This window comes from Eutrigla gurnardus (assembly GCF_963514095.1).
Source record: "Eutrigla gurnardus genome assembly, chromosome: 16".
In the NCBI taxonomy this organism is placed as follows: Eukaryota; Metazoa; Chordata; class Actinopteri; order Perciformes; family Triglidae; genus Eutrigla; species Eutrigla gurnardus.
In genome coordinates this window covers 17935063-17952825 of record NC_139927.1, presented here as the reverse complement: position 1 = coordinate 17952825, position 17763 = coordinate 17935063, and the positions used below count along the sequence as shown (strand labels likewise).

Sequence of the window (17763 nt, the reverse complement as noted above, 5' to 3'; positions counted from 1 at the left end):
TTATAGTTAACATTCTCTGAAAAAGATGCTGCACCCGCCTCTGAAACCAAAGCCACGCCCCCCGTCCCAGACGCAGACTGACCTGAGCCGGACCCACTGCTCCGTGAGCTTGGCCAGTCGCTGCCTCTGTTTGAGGAGCAGCTTGAAAAGGTGGGAGGAGAAGCCTCGGCAGCGCTCGATGTTCCCCAGACCCAGCTCCTGCAACAGTGACACACACATGCATTGATGCTTCAGTTTGCATGCAGACACACACACTGAGGAACAGCAGCAGGTGCTCTTCTCCTGCGATTAAAGGAAGCCCTGAGACGCAAGTGATGAATTTAAAAAAAATCCTGTCCATCCCTTTTCAAAGTCAGATCAAAATTGTTTTCTCTACTGTGTTCGTGATTTAAGAAATGATGAGGAAAAAATGTTTGTCAGGATTTCTAAGTTACTTAAAAAAAGATTTTTGTTGTTTGTCAGTCATTTGGGTCACCCCATGTTCTCAACAGCCCTAAAAGCATTTGGCAGATTAGTGCCAATTAAAATACATTTGTAGCCAAAAGAAAGACACAACAGTAATGTTACATAAACCTTGCGTTTGGGGTGCATGGAAAAATTAAAACTCACCTGGGAGAAAAAAAAAGGGGATGCTTTTAGTCCTATTATGAACATTGGGTAGTGGTGAACTTCAGCCTCTAGTGGCTGAAATGATTATTACAACAACTAAACACTAACACACAATGACCCAGCCAAATACAGATTTCACCCATCAAATCCTTGTTCTTAAGTCATAAACACATGGGGTAAAAACAACAATTTAGATCAGAGTTAGCAAACGGACTAACAGATTCTTTGCTTCTCAGGGCTTCCATAGTATTCCCTGGCCCTCAACGTCATCATTTTGAGATAGAGAGGTGTAAAAAAAAGCTCAGAATTGTTATGTTGCAAACCAGCAGACGATCCGTGTCTGTGTCTGACCTTGGCAGCCTGATGAAGAGCAGTCTGCAGGGCCGTTCTCCTGGCCCACGAACGGTAGAAGTATTTCTGACATCCATCCCACGCTGTCAACACCTCTGCAAACAACCTACAACAGCCAGAACGCAGAGACAGCAGCTTTCAGAGGAGAGAATACACATTCCAGAGTCTGCTCAGGATTTACCTCAGCCTGGTTTCTCATTAATGACCAAATACATTCAATGACGTCTCCCTTGAAAACAAGTGGAGCTAAAAAGGGAGACCCTTAAAGTTTTGCACCTGTAGCCACATTATGGGAGAGATAATGGAAATCAGACACACATAGTACAAGAGGAAGTGTCATTAATTCACCAAACTGAAGTATTATCAGCTAAAGTTTGCTATTGTTAGCTCAAACCACAGACTGTATATGAGAAGAAGACGTAGTCATGGTGACGTCACCCATTGGTTTGTGATGTCACCCATCGGTTTGTGACCTACGGTTGTGAAGCCTCGAATTTGTCGTTTTGCATTTTGTGAATGGAAATGACCGTATTTGGACTGCAGATGAGCAACGGGTGGATCTGATGAACACAAGCAGCAGATCGGCACCCAGAGCAGGAACCTTACTGGATCTGGATCCATCTGGATTCTGGTGTGAAGCTGTAATTCAAGGTCAACTCAACCGTTGTTAAAGTGATCTTAGTAGCTAACTGCATTGGTAGCGAGCTGTCAATCAAAAGGTAGCCCCGCCCTAAAGCATCCCCTGCTTTTTGGTCTATTTGACTCTAAATGGATCATAATGTACAAAATGAACATCAGGCTGGATTGAAGAAGACTTGAAACTAGAGATCGAGACCATAAACTCATGTTTACAATATTTACTGAGACAATAAATCAAGAGAGAAGTATGATATCACTCAGACTTCTTTTTGAAACCAGAGGAGTCGCCCCCTGATGGCCAGCAGAGAGAATGCAAGTTTAGGTCACCACAGACTTGGCTCCACTTTTCAGAACACCAAAATAACATGAGCTGGCAGCAGTTAACCGAAACAATCCAAAGCTGCTCAGCTGTTGGAGCATCTATGAACAGGATTTACTTACATGCTCTCATTCTGCTCCTGTTTCCTGGCAGCAGACAGAGCGGTGCTCATCTCCAGCGGCGGCATACAGAGGGTTTGCTCTGGATCAGCTGTCCTGTTCCACGTCAGCCCTTTGCGGTACGACAGACCTAAACAGAGGTTTAGAGAGGTTTGAAGACGTTTTCCCCCCCCCTCCCCCTGTGAGTTAAACGTGATCAGAGAGGAAAACTCACCTATTTCTGTGAGCATCTTGAACAGATCTGACAGAGCTCTCTGCTTCTGCTGCAGGATGTGCTTGACCTCAGCTTTCTGCTTTTCTTTCTCTGCCGATGTGTTAATGGTGAGGTTCTGCAGGTCCCTCAGGTTGCTGATGACCTCGCCTGGAAACAAGGGAGGAGAAAAAAAAGCAACAATGCATTAACACTGAGGGGTTTGCAGCAACGCAACATGATTAAGGAGCAGCTTTGTGATGTATTGACGAAAGTCTGGAATCTTTAACTCCCATAGTTTATCATTTCAAAGCAAATACAACATTCGGATAATATCACTGTATGCTTCGACACAGGTGCAGTGTTGGCAGAATACTAATAGAGGGCACCACATCCCACATCCCAGATGTTTCAGTCTGGACTAAACTGGTTGAACAGACCAGTCGTGGTTAAATGCAAGATGTTTACTAATTCGATTTTGATATTTAATGTTTACAAGTGGGCTTCTTACCAGTGAAGCAGTCCAGGTCTTCGGCCAGCTCCGGCACTGGGTCTTTCTTCAGAAGCTGGACGCACAGTTTCTTCATCTTCCTGGACAAAACGGGCAGGCGTCCCTGCAGAGATGAAGCATCGACTCCTTCCTCTGGGCCCTCCTGCTGAAACACCCAGTGCATCCTCGGTTACTCACTCATCATTCATCCCATGAAGGCAACTGATGAAATATGACAATAACACACTAAAGAAAAAGATTGTTTATTTGAGATGATGATGATTACCTGCAGATCTCTGCCCTTCCCAGGCAGGGTGCTCTTCAGTGCTTTATGAACCCGATGGATGGGCGTTTCCTCTGGGTTGACATCCACCACGTCCAAGCTGGCGTTGCCTCCCTGTTCCACCAGAGCGGGAGCGCTCGGACCATTCAGAGCGTCCTCAAGCTTCCTGACGAACTTGAAGAGAGTCCTGAGGGAAAAGAATAAAAATTTAACAATGTCCTGCCAGAGCAAAGGCCTACAAAAAGAAATACACGGCACACGGAGGTAGTTTACCGGTGTGTCTTCGCCACCGACTGTTTGATGGACCAGAAACTGACATCGTTCCACTTGGAGATCTTGACAAAGTCCTGAGGAGAGCAGTTCACATCACAGCGAAAATTAAGAACGTGCATGCAATGTGTCAGTTAGGGTTGGAGCAATGACAAAGGACGCCAATATAAAACCTTGAGCTCCTTCTCGATGGGCTGTCTGAGCTGACCGATCCTGGTCTGGATGACGTCGGAGAACTGACTGTAGAATCTGTGCAGGTTCCACAACAGACTGGACAAGGACTCTGTAAAGGAGGGGCAGAGTTAACAGGTTGGACTTGTAACTGCAGAATACATATACATAAATTAAATATATGAACATTAACTAAAGTGAGTTTAGTCAAAATCCAAACAGCAATATATCTGGCTGACGCTGTCGGGTCGAATTAAGATATTGCTTGTGTAGAGTCGGGACGGCTGACCTTGTTCTGGCGGGGTGGGGACCAGCAGGATGTGGCAGTGGAAGGTGAGCAGCATGGCCAGGCGGGTGTGGAACTCTCCCAGGGAAGAGCCCTCCATGAAGGCCTGGAGGGTGGAGGACACTGAGGACAGGGAGAGGCGCTCCACCTCCTCACCTGGAGAGGACGAGAGCAGTTTGGGTGATAAACTTGTTCTATATTTTGTTGCTATAACAATATGTTGCTTTGTGTCTGATTAGTTCATAGCAGAGACTGTAGCAGACTGACAAGCAGGTCGAATGACTGGAGCTTCTGATATAAGCACAAATAAATGCACATTATGGTGGAAGTTCTCACTCAGAGAGATGAATTATACGCACAAAGTTGCTAGGCAACAGCACAGCATCATTGAGAAAAACAGATAACGCCTCCACACTCATTTTATTAATTGACACGTTGGGATCCTGTTTGGATCTTCGTCAGTTCCTTTTTTTCATCAGCTGGTCAACGACATGAATCACCTCATCAGTGCGTTGTGTTCGTACCTGTATTGGTTTCGCTCCTCTGCTCCTCCAAATATCTCTCTACCAGCTGGTAGATGGAGAACCAGTGTTTGGTGGATTTCTCAGTGTGCCGCTTCATCGCGTTGTCCAGACTGGTCGACCAGCAACTAGAACACAAGGGTGACAGAGGAGGACACATTCACGTTTGGCACACAGGAACAGGAAACCGCTGGTCGTGGATTCATATGCCGGGTTGAGGACAACCACTGTTAAACTCTCTTATTGGGCATCTGAGATGTGACAGAAGATGCCGTTTGGATTTAAGCCCTTTGTGTCCCACTTGTAGAGCCCAACCGATTTATTGGTTGGTCAATTTAATTGGCTGATATTAGCCAATCACAGATAAATCGGCATCAGGGCAAACGCTGGCGGATGCACATAGTTACACACTTTGCCCGACAGAGCGTGCTATAATTTCAATAACCACATAACACAGAGAACCAGGGTACTGTCACCGAACCAAAATACAGCTGGAGTCACGAAATGTGAACTGATTAACGGAAAATATTTATAAATGATATAAAAAGGCATTCATCCCCATATCAGTAAATCTCCTAAACTCAGTCCATAAGGGCTGAGGAGGGGGAGGGGTGGAGAAATATCAGAATTGGCCCCAAAAAATCCCACGTCGGTCGGGCTCCACTTACTTCAGCTCCAGTTTGCGCCACTGGATGATGAGCTGGGTGACGGGTTCCAGTTCCTTCCGCAGAGAGACAGAGCGGCTGGCGTTGTTCTCCCAGTCCTGATGAGAACAGACGAGAGCTCACCTTTGTGCAACTCACTAACATACGTGAAAGTATAACGAGCAGCTCTCTGCCATTATTTTTATTTTATTTGATAAATTATATTAAAAATGGTTTCTTGCTAACGGAGCTCACCTGTGCTTTACTGAGCAGGATCTCCAGACCGTTGAGGAACTTGGCCAGTGGACTGGCCAGACTGAAAGCCATGATCCTCTCCACCACCACCGTCAGCTGCAGAACCACACACACGGAGACGGAACACACACTTTATAGCAACCAAAGACTCACAACTCGTTTTAAGAGTCTACTACTTTTTAAATTATCAGGAGGTAATGCCTGATTTTAGATGAATCATTTGCTCACATGAATGCAAAGGTCCTGTAAAGTTGCTACTGCTATGTTGTCCATAAAGGGAACTTGCTTCCTGTTACATGCCGTGCATTAAAATCCCTTGGTGCTTGATGTGAAAAGGTAACTGACCTGTACGAGCGCCGGGTGCTCCGGCCAGTCGTCCAGTCTCTGCTTCACTGCCACACTCATCTGCTCCAGGACAGGAAGACAGAGGCGGGCCTCGCTCACGTTGGGCTGCTGGTAGAAGTCGTATGGTCCTTCTGAGGCGACGGTCAGACCATCAGGACCCCCCGAGCCCTGCACGGTGTTCTGCAGGAGGGCAGACAGCAGCAGTTCACTGCCTGTGAGCTGCTGGTCCAGTTCAGAATCTGAGGGGGAAAACAGAGTACATTTCTTCTTTGTTGGCAGAAAATGATGAAAATTGTTCCGGTTGCATGATGAGAACACAGAAGACACTAACCAATCAGATGATAGAAGCGTGACATCACTGGGGAAGCAATCTGATAGGAGGAGACCAGAGCTTTGATGTGTTCTCTGCTGTGATTGGCTGGTATTGTGCCGTGGTACCATAGCGATTGGGCGTATCCCAGACAGAGGCGCTGGTGAACCTGGAACACTGTGTTCATGGCAGCCGGAGACAGGAAGCCCTCACTGGGCTCGTCCTGGACATCCTCGTCCTCCTCAAGTCCAGACTCTGCTGGACCCTCTAGAGTTGGCTGGGCCATGATGTCTGCAAAGTCCTAGTGAAATATGGACAGAGAGCCTTAAATGTTTGTTTTTTTCTAGAAATGCACATCCTTGACCTGCACTCGTCTTATCTCTCTGCTGAACTATCAGCAAGATTTGCTGTGAAAGGGGGTGAATCTGTTTTCCAAGCTTTGATCATAATTGATATGATAGCAGTGATTTCACTGATGTGGTTCTGACATATCATTACACACGACTGGTAAATATGAAAAGCCGTTTTTTTTTTTTTAACATAACACCATTCGATCTAAGAAGCCTAATTCAACTGCAAATCTCACAGTTGAATCCTTGCAGAGGCTGGGAAACGTGGAGATGAAATGGTTCATACCCATGGGGCTTTATTGGGTTATTAAATATTTATATATAAGATTTTACAAAGTTTGGTTGATTGGTTTCTTCCAATCGTTTAGTTTTATTATCCTTAATGTTTTTGTTTTCGGCTTGGTAACGTTTTTTTTAAATGAGAGGTTTATCACGAGCACAGACATGTCGGAGGAATACCTTGTTGAACTGAGGGAACTGGCGTCTGAAGTCCCTCTCCTCCTGCTCGTCCTCAGTCAGCTCTGAGCCGTGCAGTCGACTGCGGTTGCGGTACAGACTGGCCTCCGTCTGCTCTTGCTCTCTCTTTAGTCTCTGCTGCTCATCCCACTCGTTCACCAGAGCCTGAGGAGTCAACCACGCATACATTTCATGTGGAAAGCTGGACAAAATAGAGTCAGACAGAAATGTTGGTGTGAAGTGAAGCTCTGACCTGACAGATGTGTCTGAAGAGGCTGCGTGACTCGGGGCTGAACTCCCCCGTGGACTGGGTGTGGCACTGCACATACAGCAGAGCGTTCAGGTGCAGCGTCGAGGACTGGGGGACCACGTGGTCGGGGTCCTGCTGCTGGGGCAGAAGCTTCACCAGGCAGCGGAGGATGTCCACGCAAGCTCTGGAGCAGAGGAAGTCTGCCCGGGCCAGGTAGGACGGCAGGCTGGGGGACAGGGAGGGGAAGGCCAGCAGGCAGGACACCAACTTGGGCAGACCGGGGACAGGCGTGAGCGATGCGGCCACCTGGGACGCCACCAGCCTCATCCCATGGCGGAGCTGGAGGATGCCAGTCCGCACCGGCCCAACCACATCAGGGTACAGGGGGTAGTCCTCCAGCAGCCTCTGGCAGAAGCGCTGCTGGGAGTTCTGCCACACAGCCTCCTCCTTCAGCAGGCCCTGGACCGCTGACCTCGACTTGGAGGAGGAGCCCTGCAGGGCCTTCAGCAGGTGGGACAGCAGGTTTTCCACAGCCGACGCCTGGCCGATGCTGCAGAGGTAGTGCTGCAGCTCCTGGAAGAGGCGACCATACTGGGGCTCATGGGGGCGGCAGGCCTGCTTCCTGGAGAGCTCAGCTATCTGCTCCTTCACCTGCTGCATACGGATCCACAGGTACCTGCAACCACACGTCAGACACATGGAGTTAGAGGATTGTTCAGACGCCCGCCTTAATACATTGCTCTCATGCCATACATTAACCCGTAAGACACCAGACTCATTTCTCCTTAAAGGAAAATATATTTAATTGATGATCTAATTTATCTGACATTATTTTTATGTTTTTATGTTTAAATTTGGTGTATTCAAGATCAACGGTTCTCAGGAATTTGGAATCAATTCTTAATTCTCATCCCCAGTCATACATGTTCCTGAGCAATATGAACCTACATGCCTTCCCCTGGTGATTCTGGTAGTTAAGGCCATTTTTTTTGCATCCTACAAGTTCTCGGTTTAAATATCACACGGTGAGAAGTTGCGTCTGGTTGTGACCTGATTCGAGGATGCTGGAAGCCGTCGGTGGTGCTGCTCTCCTCCAGCTCTGCTCCGGTCATCAGCTGAGACGACAGGCTGCGTCCTCTCCACTCCTCCTGCAGCACAGCCAGCTGCAGCAGACACAGGAAACACGCCGGCCCGTCAGCAGGACAAAGGATTTAACCACATCCTAGCAACCACTTTCCTCCACACATCAAACTAAATCCCAAAGAAATGCTTAATACCACAGTTTCCAAGGAAGGAATGGGACAGTGTTTTTTGACTTTTGACAGTTAAACTTATAATTCCAAGACATATTTTATCAGCTAAGCTAATTATGATTAAATAGAAGTAAGTAAATCCTGAAGAATGCGCTTTCAAAAAAAAGAAGAAGAATGGGGGTTAGTCAAAGACAATAGACATTTTTATATAGACTTGTGATCATATAAAATCACATATTATGATAAAAAATTTTTAAAAAAAAAACCTTCACAATCATTTGTGATCGTGGTGAATGTAATTGTGAATATCGGTGAATATACCAGTGAATTGAAAATGCTGTCTATCATGATAGAGATGAGAAATAGAGACCGGTTATAAAAAATACAGGAGACGAAAATACATGTTTAAGCTGCATCTATTAATCCTTCATTTATGCAGGCAGACCTCATGATTTATGATCATCTTATCTAAGATTTCACACAAAAAACATGTTTCTCAACAAAATGTCTGGGTTGGGTTAATATTGTGAATAATTTCGGTTCATATCTTTTTTTTTTTTTAAATATATACATTTATGTGACAAAATAGAGTGAAAAATCCACCACAAACAGTAGCTGACCTCCTGCTGAGCATAGTTGAGTTTGTAGGCCCTCTTCACGGCCGGGTCAAAGATGGTCTGTGGAGTCCACACTTTGATCTGCAGCAGGCCCATGTTGACCCAGAACATCCCGGAGCGGGCCAGCTGGTTGGAGCCTTGCACTTTGCTTTGGACGTACTGCTGCAGGCAGGTGACGCAGGCCTCCACCAGGCCGTTGGGGAGCAGATTGGGAGGCAGGAAGTCTCTGAAGACGGTCTGGATCTCCTGGGCGGCTATCAGAGGGTCAGGGTCCTCCACCAGGCTCTCGCAGCTCTCCATGTAGCCCTCCTGCAGACTGGGAGGCAGCAGGTCTGCCATGCTCTGGAGCTGGCGACGCAGGACGGCGCCCTGCAGCCTGAAGTCTGTGCCCCTGTGGAGGTACGCGGATGAGTTAACCCAGAAAAGACAAATGCTTGACTTTCTTTTTTTTGTTTTTAAGTTTTAATCTACCTGAACTCAGCCAGTGCTGGGATGGCCATGTTGTCCCACAACACAGCAGACACATCCTGCAGCTGCTGGATCCTCTCCTTCCACTCCCCCAGGGTGACATGGGAGAGGGAGAGGAGGGCTGATGGATCCCATCTCCCTCCAGTCTCACTGCTGCAGAGCACTCCCAGCATGCAACACGACCACACCGCTTTACTCAGCAAGGCTGGTCCCTGAAAAACCACATGGGCATCATAGAACCGGCAGGAAATCCCTTTGATGAATATGGTGACATCAACAAGAGAGGTTAAAGGTCGGTACCGTGTTGTCTGCTCTCTGGTGCCGTCTTTGAGGTGGCTGGACCTTGGGACTCAGAGGGTCCCATTTTAGCCAAAGGTTGGGGTCAGAGGTCACACTGCTGGTCCAGAGGGCAGCCAGAGCCTCTGATAGCAGCTCACACCAAACAAACGGCAGCTCCTCAGCCGGCTGGAGGAGATCATGAGGAATTATGACCAACATTTTTTAGTTAGATGCTTTGAGGAATCAATTTAGAGAAACAATAGAAATGTTCCCAATCTGACAAACAGCACCTTTAAAGACCTCCCCAGACATGTTTTATAGGGGACATGGAAATACTGAAATTTACATTTGGCTATCTGGAGTATCGACCAAACCACAAATTATGAAATTAGACAACCCAGTCTATGTCAGTGAAGCCCAGAATACAAGTAAGAACCCCAAAATTATGAACAACAATTTGTTTCTGACGTGTTTTTCACAAATAATTACATGAAATTCTTAAAAGACACCCTGTTTTTCCCTCATAGAAAAATTCAGAATCTCTGAATATTGTTCATTTCTAAAGTTAAAGATCAGAAAGTCGACCCAGATGAAGTAACAATAAGAGAAATACATACTTGAGAGGAGGGGATTAATATATTGTAAGTGAAACTTCAGTGTACTGACTCTATCGCTGCTGAGCAGGAACCACAGCGGTTGGAGCTGACTGACGTTCATCGGTGTGGACTGGAGGCAGAAGCGCAGATGTCTGGAGAGCTCTCTCCGTAAGCTGTCCTCAGCCTCCTGGTCACTGCAAATCAACAGGAAGAATTCACTACACCGTCCATCAACTGTTTCTAGATCAGTCCACGTTTTCTGCGGAGGATGCGGTGTTTTTACCCCGGAGTGAGAGCCAGGTGGAGCAGGTCAGTGCTGAGTCGCAGCTGGTTGAGTATAGCCAGTTCCTCCATCAGGGGCCAGAGCTGAGCCCTGCGGCTGAGCTGCTGCAGCTCCTCTCTGGCCAGGTGGACTCCGTCCGCAGGCTCCTCGTCCTCAGACACGGAGCAGACCTCCAGCAGCCCTCTGGAGGTCATGTGACGCTGCTGCTGCTCCACACTTGACACCAACCGCTCCAACACTCCTGATGGGAAAATTTAGTAAGGCTCATCCTCGAGTTAATGTACTCAGCAAACTTCATAACAATCTGCAAACAGGATGTGTGCAAAGGAAAAGGGAAACTTTGGACGTGATGATGGTGCTATGCAACAGACAATGTATTACCCCGATCATTAGGAGCCTTGTACACAAGACGTCTGAATATTCCTGTAATACCACAGTGTGGAGGTAGTTTTCATCCATTGGGGTACATTTTTGCAACCAGTGAACGACGGATTTGACAAACACAAGCGGCAGAACGGCAACCTTACTGGATCTGGATCCATCTGGATTCTGGTCTGAAGCTGTTAACAAAGTTAGCTTCATATCTCAAGGTCAACTTTACAGCTAAGTGTTAAAGTCATCTTAGTAGCTAACTGCATTGATAGCGTGACAGCGACTTGTCAATCACAAGGTAGCCCCGCCCTAAAGCATCCCCTGCTTTCTGGTCTGTTTGACTCTAAATGGACCATAATGTACTAAATGAACATCATGCTGGTTTGAAGAAGACTTGAAACTAGAGATTGAGACCATAAACTCATGTTTACAATGTTTACTGAGGTAATAAATCAAGTGAGAAGTAGGGTCATTTTCTCATAGACTTCCATGCAATCAGAGAGAAGTTGCCCCCTGATGGCCAGCAGGGAAAATGACAGTTTAAGGCACTTAAAAGTTGGCTTCACTTTTTAGAACCTGAGGTTGTCGCCTGGTAGCAAAATACCAGCAACATTTGAGATATTTGTCTTGTCTATTATTGATTGAGTCAAGAATTAGACAGTTAGAGGTCTTTCTGTAACACGAGCTCACCAGACTTCTGTGGATCCAGCTGGTTGTTTGCCAGCAGAACGAGGCCACAGGCCTCCAGCAGACTCTCTTTGATGTCCAGCCCGAGCCCGGCACCCTGAAGTCGGACCAGCTCCTGTCTCCAAGGACCCGTGGTGCCGTCCAGCCTTAGATCGCTGACATCCAGGGCTTTACTCAGGAGCCTGAGCCGAGACGCACACTCAGCCACCGACTCCAACTGGAGAAGAAGATGGATGTGGTTTCGTTTGCAAAATAATTCAGATCATCTCAGTGAAGTTATGAATGACAGACAGTAAAGTAAACTGGTTTTTTAATGCTTTCTTCTCTTTAGACAAGATAGAAAGACAATAGCAAAGACAGAACTGATGATAAGTAAATATCTGAAAACCCTCCGTCTGACAGCAGAGTGATGAAGTGTCTCCCGACCTTGAATGGCAGAGCTTTGCCAAGAGTTTTCTGGATGCCTTTCAGAGCTGTGGCCACGGATACCGGGGTGGACAGAACAGTCTGGATGGCTGCTGAGACCGCCTGCAGCTCCTGGTGACCTCTGGAGTTCAACGCAGTCAGGAATGTTAATACGAAGATTGTGTTCAAGATAGAAAGTCCTTAAGGGATCTTATAGTCATACCATCTCTATAATGTTAGAGGAAATGTCAATAAATAAGATAATTACTTCAATTTCAAGTTATATTATGTATGTAGAGAAAAGTCTTTACTCAAACGTGGCTTCAGCGTCTCCCAGCAGCAGCTGGGGCAGTCGGAGGATGAGGTGTTTCTGCACCCACTGCCAGTGCAGAGACAGCACAGAGATGCCCTGGGAGTCAGCCGGCAGTGTGCTGCAGACGTCCCAGAAACGATCCAGCCACTGCAGCAGCTGCAGGATCTAAACACACACACAAAACAGGTAGAGGGTTAACATTTTATAAGAACACAAGGTACACGAGAGGTACTACGCATACTTCTACTGATTGCTAGTAAAACTAAAATCAATGGAATACATAGTGCAAAACTGCAAATGAAGACATTTTCATACAAAGATGGACTCCAGTTATGTCATACAGTACTTTAGTGTCTTAAATGCTCGAAAAAAGAAAAAGTAAAGCTCTCTGTCAAGGACCGTTTCATAGTGTTTTGCATGTTATGTCATGGACATTGAAATTAAAATAAAGCGCTTAAAATACAATAGAATTGCAGATGTAAAATGACACAGTAATAAAGCGGCTGGGTTCTGACCTCAAACATGAGGTGGTCTGAGATGTAGGGCTGCCCGCCCTGCACAGCCTGCAGGGTGAACGAGTCCCACAGGTCAAAGAAGGTCCGCAGGTGCATCAGCACTGGGTGGGGCAGGTGGCCGATATCCACGGACCCTGTGAGGGGAGGGAATGCAGGCCGAGTTATATAAACGTAACTGTAACTGTCACTCCGTTGCACAGGTGGGTGTCGGGTTATTCATGGTTATCCATATGGTGCTGTGTGTACCTTTGCTGAAGGCCGTGGCTATTCTCAGGGAACAGTTCTGAGCAGAGAGGTTGATAGCACAGGTGCAGATGACCGACCTCTCCTCTCTGTCCATCATCAGAACAATCCTAACAAACACACCAAAGTAAAGATCTTCAGCCAGCTATTTCAGACTAAAACACTTCTAATTCTTAGCATTGTATTGCGTCTTCCTTTCTAAGCCTTCCACTTGGAAATGTACATTTGCTGCAGTAGAAAAGTCAGCGTGACTTTTTCCTGGCGCCTTGACTCCGCCCATAGCAAGCAGGCTTAAGATGACAGGCGCCCTCCCACCGTACCTGTTGGCGACTGCGTTCAGAGCCTCCAGAAACTCCATGTATCTTTCCTCGTCCTCAAAGTTGCACTTGTTCGCTAAAATATCCAGGTACTGCTTGTTCCATCGCATGTCCACCAGAATCCTGTATTCGTCTGCCGATGTAAGACAGTGGTTAATACTCAATGAACATAGCAGCAGTATGTGCTATCATACATGGATGGATCCTCTATAAAATGTACATTTATACAAAATGAAGACACATTAACAAACCAAGAAAAGACCCAAGATGACCAAAATAATACAAAGAATAACAAAAAGGTGACAAAGAGACCAAAACAACTACAAAAAAATGAAAAAAAAAAAACCTGCAGAGACACATAAAGCAACTCCAAAGCGAGACAACTTGACCCCAGAGATTGCAGAAGAACAAGACAACCAAAGACTTTACCTATGCTGTGAGGCTGGAGCAACTCTGCTAGTGACTTGCCCTTGGCAGCAAGTTTGCTACCAAACACAGCCTTCAGAGCCCTGTTTCCTGCCTCCACCTGGACCAGGGCCGGATCTGGAACGGCGAGAACCACACATTAATACAAGGTTGCACCAGGAACCATTGCACGCGACGGTCTTGTTTTAGAGGACCATCAAACCACTGTACTTCTAAGTCTAATATGTTAGGGTGCTGTGTGTGTGTTTGTGTATGGAGAGGAACAAACCTGGGATGTATTTGTTGCTCTTGCCCAGGTGTGAGAGCCAGCTGCTGCGGAGGATCCAGTCTCCATGAGAGGCCCTCTCCGTGAGCAGTCTCACCGCCGTGGGAATCAGCCTCAGGGCGTCTCCTTCCGCCAGATCCACCACTCCTCCGGTGAACATCAGGCCTTCATGGACACCGCTGCTCTGCAGCGCCCTCTGCAGGTCACTCAGACTCAGCGGACGACTCCTGTGGGCAACACAACTCGAGTGAGTATTAAACTTTACGTCTTTTAAATTGGCATTTCACCTGTTCCATTCCTTCGCTTCACAGTTCACCTGCTTTCAGCGCTTGCAGACTCATGTGATGTGTGTTTTTACCATCCTTACCGCTTGCCCTGCAGGCTGAGGGTGTTCAGGCAGAATGACAGGACCTGTCCGTCTCGGAGGACAGCGGAGAAACAGGAATCCTCCGTGGAGAGGAGGGCAGAGGGGAAGCTGTCGGGCCAAACTCCGGCACACAGCAGCCCGCTGCCCCAGTCCTCTGTGTCCAGGATGGCCAAGTGCTGCTCTATCACCTGCTGGGCTTGCTGGATAGAAAAACAGTGCATTGATGTTTATTCATCCTCTGGGGGAGCTTAATTGTGCTCACTCGATGTCTTTATCCACATCAAATCCACATAATAAAAACTCTTTTTAGAAGTTGAATAAGGTCAAATAAAAAGTTTAAATGGACATTGTAAAAATGGTTGTTATAATTACAAAAAGTACTCGCTACGACATTCACCCACTGGCGGCCACCCTAATCAGTATGCACAATATCCGGGATCTTGGTGTCCAGGACCCCTTTGACTGACACTTCAGACTCAACAGTAAAGGTTTGAGGAGCATTTTGTATTTTAATTTGTTACAGTCAGAAAGTGAGGTTTATCTGATGAAAATAAAACATGTCGTTTGGTAAACGTGCATCCCTATTGGCTGGCATCAATTCAATCTCGTAGGCCTCTTGAAGACCTCCTGCTTGCCAACTGTGAATGTTGCGTTTACAAACCGATAAAACCTTCTCAATGTGCCTTTAACAAGTGATGTGAGACAGTACACAGCTGGGAAAGCATTCATAAGGAGGTGCTGATACCTTTTGGCTGGCAGTGGTGCGTTGGCAGACTGAGTAGGCCTCTCCACAGGCATGCTGCAGGGCGCTGGGCAGATCGACACCTCGCTGCAGTTGGCAGGACAGCAGGGTCGCAGCATGGAGGAGGCAGGCCACCGATGAGGCTGGGGAATCTGAAAGATGGTTATGTTTTTTATTTTTATTAATCCTGCAGACTGACTGGCAGCACATCCATTTCTTTTCATTCAGTGCTTACCCCAAATGGCAGACTTGATGCTTTTATGTATTTCAATCAGCAGATCACACACACAGTCCCCGGTCACCCCTGCAGTGTGAAGCAGGGTCTTCAGGTCCAGTGGGTCCCAGCAGACCCCCTCATGTTCCCCTGGGATGTAAACCTCCACCCCTCTGTTCCTCATGGCTCTGGAGATCTCCCCGTGCACAGGGTCCATGGTCAGGAACAACCTGCACATAAACACCAGCTGAGCACCGACCTCTTTAACCACTTAGACAAGAAGCCCTTATGCTGCGTACTACCTGAAGTTAGGATGTGGGGTGATTTTGGGGGTCTTCCCGTCTATGACGCCGCGTTCGTTTATGGTGAGGGATCCACCGGGCTCCAGCAGAGCATTGAGGCGATCCAGGACAGAAGCACTAAGCACATAATACACAATCAGTGAAACTTGCTAAATAAATAAATCAATAAATGTATTTGTTTAAATTCAGTTGTTAATCTTAAGATTTCTCAAGCTCACTTATTCCCCTAGAAATCTGCACTTGTGCTCACCTGCAGAAGTTGACATTGTCCATGAGCAGCCAGTCCCCGGCCTGCAGGGCCTGGACCAGCATACCGTCCAACCACTCGAAGCCTCCGTTGGTCCAGCCGTCCTCCAGCTGAGCCAGACGCTCCTTCAGCAGCGTGAAGTCCATCTGCAGTTTGGACATGTCTGGAGGACAAACACAAGCACGTTACAGCACTTAACGGTCTACTTACCAGACGCATCAATTAGAAAAGAAAGCCATTTTGAAATCATTGATGAGACACTACTTGGCCATTACCGGTGAACACTTTGAGCTTGGTGTTGAGTTTCTGCAGGAGGAGGATGATGACCTCCAGCTTGTTCAGTGCCTCCGAGTTGATGGTCCCCCCAGTTCTCTGCAGCCCCTCCTCCTTCAGCCAGTGGCAGAACAGACCCCACGTCTGCAGCAGGAACTCTGTGTCCTGGATGCCGACGTCCAGCGACATCAGGCCACGCCTTATCACCATGGCGACAATGTAGTCCACGCTCTCCAGCACTTGTTGCCACGGCCGCATGATATCCACCTGGAAAGAAGACAAAGAGTGCAGAGTGACGCAGTCATTTCCACACCATGAAAACGGCTGTGGCGAAGCAGTCACCTGCCTCGCTGGTTACCTGTTCGAAGCCTCCCAGCAGCTCCGTGGTGTCCATGGCGCTGTTCATGGCCATGACCCTGAGGCGGTGTCCTGTCAGCAGAGCCAGCAGCCTCGCCAAGCTGGTCTTCCCGCTGGCCGTGGGGCCGACCAGTATGGTCATCCAGCCCATCTCCACACACTTCATCAGGGACTCTAGGGGCCGCAGGGCCTGGTGTGTGAGGGACAGCGGTGGATCGAGGGCCACAGGAGCTCCGCCGCTGCGCTGCAGGACGGAGAAGCCCACCTACAGGGGGAGAAGACATTCTTTGTCAGTACAACTTAAAACAATACAAAAATTAAAAGGGGGTGTTTTTGTTTCCACAAACCTGCAGGTTGAGTGGAGTGATGTGGAACTGTCTGGAGCCGCTGTAAGGCTCAAAGTCCTCCCCAAACACCTTCCTGAACACGGTCAGAACCTGAACAGGAGGGTCATAAGCAACAACAAGAGGCAAAAAAGAAGAAATATAATAAATAAGTAACAGTAAAGCTATTATAAATTTCAAAATAAATGAAAAGGAATATATAAAATGCCGATAGTGCACATGAATAAATGAATGAATGCAAAAATGCAAGCATTGAATGAACAAAAGACTACAAAAAAGGCCCTACGTTCTTTTCCCTCCCTCCCTCCCGCAAGTACAAGCAAAAACAACCGATGTACCTGAGCCTTGTCAGCCTCCGTTCTCATCCTGTCAGCGTACACCAAGCCTACGTGCTGGCCCGGGTTGAAAAACCCCGGGGACTGGTCAGCCTGCATCAGCTGACACCAGCGAAACATGTCGCGCAGGTTGAACTCCCAGGGACTTCCTTTCTGGCCCCACCGCCGCTCCACACTCACCTCCTGGACAAGCTGTCGGGAGGCAGGAAGGTGTTAGGTGTCTTTTGAACATGTGAACCTCTGCCTGAGAGTCGGTCTCTCATTCAGCCGCCACGCCAGAGAAACTTACCCTGTTACTGAACTCCACCATTTTAGCGATGATTTCCTTATCGATGCTGGGGAAAATGGAGTCTCCTATGAACTCCATGTCTTTGCTGGTGAGTTGGTCCACAAACACCTGAGAATGCAGAGGAGAGACAAGGTTTTCTGAAAGTGATTGTTTTTGCTATTTGAAAAACCTGTTTTCAGCAATCTAACTGCATCGTATTAAATAACCACAATAACATTTTTAGGGTAACAACGTGATCAAATATGACGACAGACATTCGCAGCTTCATTTGAAAACCTCCATAGAAGCTTTGAATGTTACAAAGGTCATGACATTTGGTGCAGCCCGTTATTTCTGAAGATCGGTCCAGCGATCAAATGTTTTCATTACTGATTCATCTGACAATTATTCCATTCT

At 47.3% G+C, this 17763-nt stretch overlaps 1 protein-coding gene across 2 annotated transcripts in view; it reads right to left on the bottom strand.

Moving 5' to 3' along the window:
* mdn1 (midasin AAA ATPase 1) overlaps positions 1-17763 on the bottom strand; it is a 50811-nt gene that overhangs the window by 11985 nt on the left and 21063 nt on the right. Inside the window, exons 39-78 of one of the 2 annotated variants that reach the window (XM_084029901.1) lie at positions 17368-17475; positions 17082-17270; positions 16747-16836; positions 16401-16664; positions 16045-16309; positions 15773-15932; positions 15523-15639; positions 15242-15450; positions 15010-15158; positions 14265-14464; positions 13901-14124; positions 13636-13749; positions 13210-13339; positions 12893-12999; positions 12647-12780; positions 12130-12296; positions 11840-11960; positions 11417-11630; positions 10355-10595; positions 10142-10265; positions 9497-9661; positions 9200-9408; positions 8732-9119; positions 7909-8021; positions 6862-7534; positions 6612-6773; positions 5824-6103; positions 5493-5731; positions 5148-5243; positions 4917-5011; positions 4252-4376; positions 3731-3883; positions 3444-3553; positions 3274-3347; positions 3004-3187; positions 2739-2883; positions 2252-2398; positions 2041-2167; positions 961-1066; positions 83-198 (exon numbers count right to left, since the gene is read on the bottom strand). In XM_084029901.1, the coding sequence (XP_083886027.1) occupies positions 83-198; positions 961-1066; positions 2041-2167; positions 2252-2398; positions 2739-2883; positions 3004-3187; positions 3274-3347; positions 3444-3553; positions 3731-3883; positions 4252-4376; positions 4917-5011; positions 5148-5243; positions 5493-5731; positions 5824-6103; positions 6612-6773; positions 6862-7534; positions 7909-8021; positions 8732-9119; positions 9200-9408; positions 9497-9661; positions 10142-10265; positions 10355-10595; positions 11417-11630; positions 11840-11960; positions 12130-12296; positions 12647-12780; positions 12893-12999; positions 13210-13339; positions 13636-13749; positions 13901-14124; positions 14265-14464; positions 15010-15158; positions 15242-15450; positions 15523-15639; positions 15773-15932; positions 16045-16309; positions 16401-16664; positions 16747-16836; positions 17082-17270; positions 17368-17475 (7034 nt within the window). The remainder of the gene's footprint in view (positions 1-82; positions 199-960; positions 1067-2040; positions 2168-2251; positions 2399-2738; positions 2884-3003; positions 3188-3273; positions 3348-3443; positions 3554-3730; positions 3884-4251; positions 4377-4916; positions 5012-5147; positions 5244-5492; positions 5732-5823; positions 6104-6611; positions 6774-6861; positions 7535-7908; positions 8022-8731; positions 9120-9199; positions 9409-9496; positions 9662-10141; positions 10266-10354; positions 10596-11416; positions 11631-11839; positions 11961-12129; positions 12297-12646; positions 12781-12892; positions 13000-13209; positions 13340-13635; positions 13750-13900; positions 14125-14264; positions 14465-15009; positions 15159-15241; positions 15451-15522; positions 15640-15772; positions 15933-16044; positions 16310-16400; positions 16665-16746; positions 16837-17081; positions 17271-17367; positions 17476-17763) is intronic. The other variant, XM_084029902.1, reaches the window with a different exon arrangement.